The following is a 9761-nucleotide window of genomic DNA, read 5'->3' as shown; positions in this document are numbered from 1 at the left end:
GCCTTAATCAAACTACTCTATGCCTCGGGCTGTGTGCCTATTTGTGGACATAGCTGACAGGCTGTTATTAAGTAGCACCTTGTGTTGAATGCCACCTTTCCTGCGTGGGTGTTACAACAGTGTGTCTTGGCATTGTTATGTGTGCTTGGCTTTTGTTGTGAAGCCAAATTGTTAATAGGGCAGAGAGCTCCTGTGTTTATTGCTTGGGTGTTCTGCAGCCAAACAAGAAAGAAAGGGGAATCTTTCTTCCTCTATCTATGCCTGCAACGGCAGATGACAAAGAAAAATGGCAGTTTGGGCTAAAACCCCTGCATTCGACAATCAGTAAGAATTTCTCCATCCTCTGCCACCCAGCCTCGTGTGGCCGTACTTGGTTTTTAGCCTCCTTATACCCGGGGGGGGGCCCCGTTTGGCAGCGCAGCCGGCGCCGCTCCCCCCCTCAGGGGCCGCCGCCATGGCGCGGGCAGCGCCGCCCGGGGCCTTAGGGCCGCGGCCGGGCCTCGGGGCGGGGCCGGGCCCGCGGAGGAGGCGGCACCGGGGCCGCAGCGCCTCGCGAGGGCCGCGCTGAGGCGGAGCGGGGCGGGCCGGGGGCCGGGGGCGCTGCCGGGAGCCGGGCGAGGAGCGCGGCCTGCGGCTGGGGGCTGGGGCCCGGGGCCGGGGCGCGGTGCGGTGCGGGCGCCATGAGGCGCGGCGGCCCCGCGCTGCTGCCGGCCCTGCTGCTGTGCGCCGCGCTGCTGCCCCGAGCCGCCGCGGGGCCCGACGAGGAGTGGATCGACCCCACCGACATGATCAACTACGACGCGGCCGCCGGGGCCATGAGGAGGCCCTACAAGGTGCGGGGAGGGGTGAGCTGGGGGCTGCGGCAGCCGCGGAGAGATTGCCCCGGGGCTGTGGGGTTTGGCAGGGTTGTGTGACAGAACAGTAGGCGCTGTTTATAATAAGAGATAAAACGTATAGTAATATATAATTATAAATAATAGAATTATGCTTGTATCACCTTGTGAAGTTATATCCTCCATGGCGGGCGGCGGCTCTGCAGCCGCTTCGCTGAGAGTCCGGGGCTCAGCAGCTCCTGGTGGCCTCTGAGGTAAGGGCTGAACATCTCCAAGGGTTTAGTCGGTAACAGTTGGAAGATCCGAAGTTAGTGGTCACATTTGGCCTGGATTACCTGGTTCCCCAGTAATACAGGAGTAAAGCCTTCCAATGCTTTGTAAGCTGTGTGAAGTTTTGTAGCGCTGGGCACTGGGATCTGTGGAAGGGGATCAGAGGGGCTGGTACCGCACGGCCGTGAGCCTGGAGACGGTGAGCCATGAACAGGTAACTGTGAGACAGGGAACTGCACTCGGCTGTCCTGCGTCGGGGGCTGTGTGTATGGATCGTGAGATGCATATTATTTGCCTACGGTACATGTGCACACAAGGCGCTGTAAGCCACGGGTGGTTGTACAGGCACCCCTGATCTTGCCGTCCTTCAGTTTTAACATTTGGCTTTGCAGTCTTGAGTAATGTTATTTTAATGGTTCAGAAGTTAGTTTTATGGAGCTTAAAAAATGCAGACTACGTTATTCATCTCCACAGAGTTCCCCCTCAGCCTGCGCCGACCTCAGGTGCAGCTGGTAGTTGTCAGCATTTGTGAAGTTCAGCAGCAAGCTTTGGAGTCTTTAACTTCGCTGCCCAACTGCTTCTACTTTTATCAGAAATATTCGGAGTTCTCCTATTGTCTCCCATGAAAAAGGGAGAAATATGACTGCTTTGGAATAATCCTTCAATAATTTATTTTCTGCTCTACAGGAAGATTTTAGTTTTCTGCTGTACGGTGAGAGGTTTTAGGCAGGCTCTGCAGCTGAAACAAAACTTCCTATCGGGTGATGTGTTCTCGTGAGGTCACTTAATTCTGTGACATTTTGCTTCCTTTTGGAGACTTTCCTCAAGGTGCATACCAAGTCGTGGAGAAGAAGCACTGCTAAGACTGCAGCTGGGCAGTAGCCAGAGAACGTGGGATGTTGTTCCAGGGCGAAGGGGAACAGGAAGGTTAGAGCATGCAACAAGGAACGTGCTTGGTGTTTGCTTCCAGTCGGGCTGCATGGCCAGCCAGGCCGGGAATTTCATCTGGCTGAAAATGGTGTGTGCTTGCTGAGTCAGTTTTTAGCCGGTCAGATATCTAATCTGGTGCTCTGTGGGCTCATGTGGTCACCAACACTCAGAGGAGGGGAAAGGGCAGGTGGGGGAGGAAAGGGCACAACCTCTCCTTTTGATGGCAGCATGCATTTAGATAAGCATAAAGCAATTGTCACTCTGGATGGAGCCTAAAACAACAGCAGAGAGGCAGCGAATATAGCTGAGGGAGTACATGCAGAAAAGGCTGACACTGTTTTAGCCCCTTTGCTTTTTTTAAAGTGAGCTGACCATAAGAGTGTAACGTGGCATATTGACAAATTGTTCTTCTTTTGTAATTTTAGGTAAACTATTATGACTCTGAGGATAAGACAGCGGATACAGTCAACACTGAAAAGTTACCAAGCTGCTTCAGGGAAGTGGATTCCTTGCAACAGAAGGTTTGTGGTGGAGCTTCAGAATGTTTTCTGATCTTTTCTAGTTTGTGCTTTCTGACAGTTGCAGAGGCAGCGGATAGCATAGAGCAGGTGAATTGCTGCACGGTTTGAGAGAGATCATGGATTATATAGGGGGAACTTCTTCGTGTAACTTTAGAGGAAAAACTAAAAGTGATTTGACCTTAACTCCAAATTGCTGCTCAGCCTACCAAGGCCTGTTCCCTAAAACGTTCTGAGCTGTAACAGAAGTCAGGAGGAGTTGTGTGCTGTTTGGTGCTGACAGTTTAACCATGGTGGTGGTGGTGTTACTCCGTGCTGCCAATAGCCAGAGTACCTGACCTGTTCGAGCTGTTCAGTTCCGTAAGATTTTAAGGGGTGGGCTGTGGGTGTAAGGAGTGCGCTTCCCCTGAGCTCAGAAGGATGCAGTCCTGCTGTGTAGCTACCAAGACCTGCTTCCCTCATCCGTTTGGAGACCCAGTGTGAAATGTAATTTTAATACTGCTTGACTTGGTATGTTTGGATAGGAACTTAAAAATTAAGGAGATCCAGATCTTAAGTTTTTCTCGTCTTACTGAGGTTGGTATTCAAATCATGCTATCACCAGAGCTGAAACCCCTCCTACTTGGCCAAAGCCATGGAAAACAGCAGCAGAATGGAAACTTACACTGTACAACTGCATATGATTTTTAAATGGGGATTTAATCATGGGATTATTGCCAAACTAATGCGCTTCCATTAACTGTGGGTGTAATGTGTTTTTGTGGTGTTTTTTTATCTCTTACAAATGAGCTGGTTTGAGCAACAAACGAGTGAAAGCATCTTTACATTGTAGATCGCAGAATGCGAGAAGAGGAATGCCAAATCCCGGGAAAGCCGGAGCTTTTATATTTTTAAGCGGTACTTGAATAAGATTCTAAATGAGGCTGGAAAACTTGGCCTTGTAAGTATTTGAATATTGCTTTAAAATGAATTCATATTACCATTTCCTTTGTTTTTCACAGTTAATAAGTATTGATTGATTATTCTCTCATACTTTACAATTCAGTTCCCTTCATTTTAATTTAAAGAAAAAGATGATACAAGAATGTGCATCCGGTATTGCTGTTAGAGTTACCAGTGTTTGTTCAGTTGCCATTTTATCTGTAAAGCATCTGAGGGAAGATTGTGAAATCAGAATGTGTATCCAAGTATCGGTTGCTGGGGTGCAGCTACAGTAATACCTCCTCCAGTTCATGTCCATGGCTGTTAAACTGAAGAGAGCCCGATCTCGTTTGTTCATTGTTTTTATGCCTTTGTTTTAGACTTACCACGTTACCCATGTAGGAGTAGTAGCTTCTGGAGTCGGCGTATAAGAATCACCTTGTTACTTTATTCATTACATTGTCTTTGGAAATACTTTCTTTTCTGTTCAGAGGTAGAAGGATACATTTTTAGCAATTAGCAAAATTAATATTTTTAAAAAGAACATTCTATTTAACAATGTAAAATTTCTTATTTCCATGCTTAATAGCTTCTATCTGTATTACTCAGGCATGATCGAGTTCGGTGGCACACACAGTGCATTAGTCATTAATAGCTATTAATGAGAAGCAATGGTAAAATTTTAATAACGCTTCATTGTTTTTAGTTTTTTGCAGTAGAATTGAAAGAGAACAAAACAGTTGAGCTCATGATTTATAGGGGTGAGGTGAATGAACAGAAGGATCGTAGAGCTATAGTGGGCTCCCTACCCCATGTCTTCATCCTGCAGACTACCACAAAAAGGGGCTGGCATAGGACGAGGGTCTGTAATCAGGATTTGGCATAGTGATACAGTTTTTCATATATCCATGTATTTCCCAATAGACGACTTCTGACCATCATTTTGCTTTGCTTTTAACTCAGCCTGAGGAAGACATGGACCGTGTGCATTATGATGCTGAGATCATCCTTACAAAACAGACACATTTGGAAATCCTCAAGTTTCTCAACGAGGAAACGTGGCAGTCAGGGGCTGTGGATGATGCCCTTAGTGATATTCTGATCAATTTTAAGCACCATGATAGTAAAGCTTGGCATTGGAACTTTGAAGACACTTTTGGAATTGATTTATATAATATGTTTGTGGTAAGAGAAGAAGGAAGGTGATATATATATATATACATATTTTAATTACTGTTTTCTCCAGTTCCTTTGTGCAAGTCTAGCCAATGATAATACAGTCATTTTCACTCCACGTGAAAATCAGCTCCTTCCATCATATGTACAGTGAGTCACTCTGGCTTCTTGGCTGCTGAAGGTAGAGGTGATATAGTCAGTTAAAGTAAGAACTAAACTTTTTTTTTTTCCTTCATGGTTTGCTTTTCTTTTTTTAGAATTGCTTTTTTTTTATGGTATGCATTTTTTTCTTGCTTTTTATATCTGTGTTGTGTGATTCCTTAGACTAGTTTCTCATCACATTTAGAATGCACAAGTTGCTCATTTTCCAGGTTTGCCTCTTGTTCAAATAGATGCTGTAGCTGTTGGCTCCTGCAGGAGCTGGAATAATTTTCTGTTGAAACAATATATATTTGATGTCTTAGATTTTATAGGTTAGAGTTGTGAATTGAGTAGAAAAAAATTGTCTAGTGTTGGAGAGGAGATTGTGACTCTGTGAAAACGTCATATTCTCTAAATGGAATTAGAAAATGTTGAACTGAGAATAAGCTTGTCTAGTTTTTAGGTAGTTCATAGAAGACAAATAAAAAAGCAAGTGGTCCACATCGTAACTTTGCTCTCAGGAGTCCTCAGATGGAAAAAGGCTGCAGAGTGCTTCCCCGAAGTCCTGCTGCTGGTACTTAAACCATAACCAGGCCTCTTAACTGCGGCAGTCGGCTGCAGTGGTTCTGTGGTTCATAGCATGCACTTCAACACTTGTGTTGGATTGTATCCATTTTGTAATTTTAACTTATGATAGGTAATGTGATACATGTCATAAGGAAGAAATAACAAAATATAAGGAAAAAAAGAGCAATGGAAACATAAGGCTGTGATAGGAATGACTGCTTGTAATACCATGATGCTTTTCTGCTTTGTGCTGCAACAGATGTGCTATGAAAACAAGAAGTTTCCTAACTGCTTCTGTGTAAATGATGCTGGTAAAAATGAAAGCTGACAGTTTTTTCAGATGTCCTGATTGTAAGCTTGGAAAATTTGGATCACAATTCTTTCCTATCTTCTCTTTCAGATGCTCTTGTGCTTAGTCTGCGTTGTGATTTTAATAGCTACGGAGCTGTGGACACGTATTCATTTGTTTGTTCAGCTGAAACGTATTGTATTAATAAGTTTTCTCATCAGTTTTGCATGGAACTGGTTTTACTTATATAAAGTAAGTTGCTTTGAAACCTAAATGGCTTTTAGGCTTAAAACCTGACAGTTGTGAGGGAGTTAAGGTTATTTAGTTGACTGCAAAATGAAAGAAGGGATGAAAGGCTGTGTTTTGTTCTGCGCAGGTGGCTCTGTGCTGCCCGCTGCAGAGCGGGGTTTGGGGTCTGGGTGCCCTGCACCCGGCCTGTGCACGCTGTGGGGATGGGTCTCGGCCCCGGGGGCTGCAAAGCTCTTGTGGACTGTCCCAAGGGTTGTGCTGCTGGCAGCAAGAAGATCTGTGGTGGGAGCAGTCAGTGCTTTTCAAACTAGTTTTGTCCCTGCAAAGAAACTTCAAACGGGGTTTGGCTTGTGGAACGTTGCTTTTTCAGATGTGCAATGAATCTTAAAAGTTTTTACAGATGATGGCATCTCTCTCTTTATTTTTTACAAATATTTCTGATTCTCCTGCAGCTGGCCTTCGCGCAGCACCAAGCAGAAATTGCCAAAATGGAGCAGTTTGATAACGTCTGTGCTGAGAAATTGAACTGGAAGGACAGCCTTATTGGTAAATATTTGTTTAATTGTTTTGTGATAGTTTTTAAGATCACAAAATACTCAGTAATTGTGCCCCAAATACTCTAATTTCTTCATAAATTGTAAGTACACTGAATGTTCTTGAGCAATACATGATTATGTGGTTTTACCATTTTTCCATTTCACAAGACTTTCCTTGCTAGGCCTTTGAAGGAGAACCAATGGCAAAAATGTTCTTAGGTCCTGTCCTGGGGTTACTTCTTTTCCTTTAAAACTTGGCCCATGAGTGTTTCACCAGCTCCCCCACCCCCTGTGCCGTTCAGTGCAGGTCATCAAAGATGGAACGGCAGAATCAAAGATTTTTTTTCCCATCTTTCAGGCATGTGAATACAACAGAGTTTGGAAATTCAATCTTGCAACTCTACTTTCATTATTATACAGAGATGGCTGATTTTTTTGATAGCCATTCTTTGTTATTCAGTGGTGTCGCAGGTAGATTAAGTATAGCAACTCTTAATGAGTGTCTTTTGTGGTCTTTGCTTGGAACGTAGTGGCTGTGATTACTTTATGTCAAATTTCGATGGTTTTTGGTATGACTACACTGAATTCAAACTACAGAAACAAACACTGGTGTCATAAATTAAGGAGTAAGACTTTCGGGTTAGATCTAAGATGCTCTCTTGAAATGTACCAGGTGCACAAACATTCTTCTGCATACTTGCAGCCTGGCAGGTAAGTGGAAACACGCAACATTACTTCTGTTCCAGTGCCTATGGACAAAATGTGCCAGATAACAAGTGTTTCCAGAGGCCATGCTGCTCCTTCTTCTGTGACTTCTAGACTCTAAATTCTTCCAGTAAAGAGAACTTTCTTGACTAAACATGGGAAAAACTTTGTTTCTTCTCTTTCCTTCCTTCTCTGCATCCCTGTGACTGGATAAGCTACATGGCCAAGCTAATCTCAGATTGTTAAAAAATAAATCTGGGCTTTGAACCATATCTAGAAGATTTCCATTAGAAGTTGAAATGCTGCTTTCTGTATTATAACGATGTCATAAAATGCGTTTTTTAAAAAGTAGTAAAAATGTGTCTCTGCTTTGACTACAGAATGGCTCAGAAGTAAGTGGACGTTTCAGGATGATCCCTGCCAGAAGTACTATGAAACACTACTAGTGAATCCTGTTCTGCTGGTTCCACCAACAAAGGTACGTGCCAGACCCAGACAGACTGCGTATATTTGTTTGTCAGCAGCAACAACATCATTTTGGGGTTGTGTTTCTCTAGGCATTGGCTATTACTTTCACCAACTTTGTAACTGAGCCTTTGAAGCACGTGGGACAAGGCATTGGAGAATTCATCAAGGCGCTTATGAAGGAGATACCACTGATCCTGCAGATCCCAGTGCTAATTATAATGGCTCTGGGTGTCCTGGTTTGTATGCCTTTCTTATATTTCAAAGCTCACATTTATTTTTATATACTAAACTTATTTATACTTAAGTATCATTATGTTATTAATTATTGCTTATTTGTACTGATAAACAGATTTCCTAGCACAGATGAAATTATTTCTACAAGGGATTTTTTTCTAGACTGTACTCTTTATAAGTACAGCTGGTTTAGCTATTAAAATAACTTCAGTTTGTATTGAAATTGCATCACTTTCCCATTACACAAGTAGGATAAAATAGCATTAAACTGCTTACAATTCTAGACTCTGACAGTTTATTTGAAATTATATTCCCTTTTCTTAAGTATCACAGTGATGCACCTAATTGGCATTTTGTACATAACACATTGAGGTAGAGCCTTCAGCACCTTCCTTCTAGCACCAAGGACAGGTTACAACCTGGCAGCTGCTGCAGTGTGGTCAGACTGCAGAGAGCTTGAATTTTATCACAGCCATTCTGGTCATCCACACTTTTCTTTGTGCTTTTCAGGTTTGTGACTCTGAATTCTGTATGGAACCTGTAGGTTGCAAATGTTTGCAGTTCTGTTTCTGTTTTCCCACCTGCAGGCTTTCTGCTATGGTGCAGGTTCATCCGTGCCTGTGATAAGATATTTCACATCTTCTCAGAGGAAGACACTTCCTCCACCTGACAGTCAACAGGAGAAAATAGACTTTGGGCGATATGACAGGAGTGCATCGGATGGCTGCTATTCACAGATTGCGTATGTTTATAGAGGACCTTACGACAGAGGAGATGCTCAGCTGAGACCTGGAAATGGCAGCAGAAGCCCTGACATGCTGCATGCGAGCAGTGAGCCAGACACGCAAGTAGAAGAGTCTCAAAAAACAGACCCTGGTGTATGTTAGTCTCTGAGCTGGGATTCAGTTTGCTAGATTTCTGTGCCGTGTGCTAGAACGTGGTTAAACAACAGGCTTACCCAAGCCTTGTGAGGAGAGGTACCTGTGCTCCCCTATAGAACCATGTGGTATAGGTTGTTTTGGGCATATTTTGCTCTGGAAAAATACTGTGTGATGGTTAACTCTGTCAGGAACACACTGAATGAAAATATGTGGTAGTAGAGACTTCCCTTGTTTTGAGAGATCTTGTGTACTTATAACTGTTTGACAGTATTTATGTCAGCCTCAGGAATACAGATTACTTGTGTAAGGGGAAAACAGCCCAATGGACTTTCCTTTGAATTACAGGAAATTTTAAACAGATTTGTACTCTAGATTGTGCTTATTTCCATGTGCTGTTTCCCTAAGGGGAAAAAAAAAAAAAAAGATACCAAGACACCAGTCAATTGTACTTAAAAGTTAGGAGATCTGGGGGAGTTCTGCCCTTGAACTGAGAGGCACTTGAAGGAATGGCCACCATCAGTTTGGGTTGGTTGATTAATAGCTTATTATTAATTTTTACAGAAGAGATTGCACACTGAGTCTGAAGTCTGTAGAGTAGAAACTGCCCCAGCTACAACTGTTACCGAAGAACATGCACGGGAACAGCAGAAACAACAGACAGGCAAAGCAGAGCAAGAGACTGGAGAAAAATGCGATCCCAATAAAAACCTAGAAGAAACAAGTTCTACAGGGGGGCCACTTGAAGAGAAGAAAAAGAGCAGCACGTGCGACTCACAGGAAGGAGGAGAGTGAGGAACCCGCAACATCTGCTGTAAGTTCTGTCTAATCTTTAATTGTCCCATACTGAAGTAGCTCTGCTCTAGCTCTGAAATGTTTTAGTTCTAGATGAGGGCTCAGTAAGCTGATGAGAACTCAGTGTTGGTCAGAGCAGTGGTCAGCATAGCTGTGAGGCAGGGGTGAAAAGTGGTGATGGTGTACGTACTACTGCAACTGGAAATCAATCTGCTTTTAAGAAGGATAATACAACATTAAGTAGCCAAGAG

At 43.6% G+C, this 9761-nt stretch overlaps 1 protein-coding gene across 1 annotated transcript in view; it reads left to right on the top strand.

Moving 5' to 3' along the window:
- The first annotated feature begins 627 nt into the window (after window positions 1–627).
- The window catches only part of CLCC1 (chloride channel CLIC like 1), a 12812-nt gene continuing 3678 nt past the window's right edge, over window positions 628–9761 (top strand). The window contains exons 1-10 of the mRNA XM_082765612.1: window positions 628–833; window positions 2459–2554; window positions 3384–3491; window positions 4436–4657; window positions 5757–5897; window positions 6347–6440; window positions 7516–7613; window positions 7693–7839; window positions 8425–8715; window positions 9280–9529. Coding sequence (XP_082621738.1) covers window positions 681–833; window positions 2459–2554; window positions 3384–3491; window positions 4436–4657; window positions 5757–5897; window positions 6347–6440; window positions 7516–7613; window positions 7693–7839; window positions 8425–8715; window positions 9280–9510 — 1581 coding nt within the window. The 5' untranslated portion in view covers window positions 628–680 and the 3' untranslated portion in view covers window positions 9511–9529. The remainder of the gene's footprint in view (window positions 834–2458; window positions 2555–3383; window positions 3492–4435; window positions 4658–5756; window positions 5898–6346; window positions 6441–7515; window positions 7614–7692; window positions 7840–8424; window positions 8716–9279; window positions 9530–9761) is intronic.

The sequence above is a fragment of the Aythya marila genome (assembly GCF_965140915.1).
Source record: "Aythya marila genome assembly, chromosome: 8".
NCBI lineage: Eukaryota > Metazoa > Chordata > Aves > Anseriformes > Anatidae > Aythya > Aythya marila.
Note: the sequence above shows the minus strand (reverse complement) of the source record. Positions and strands in the feature narration are given on the sequence as shown.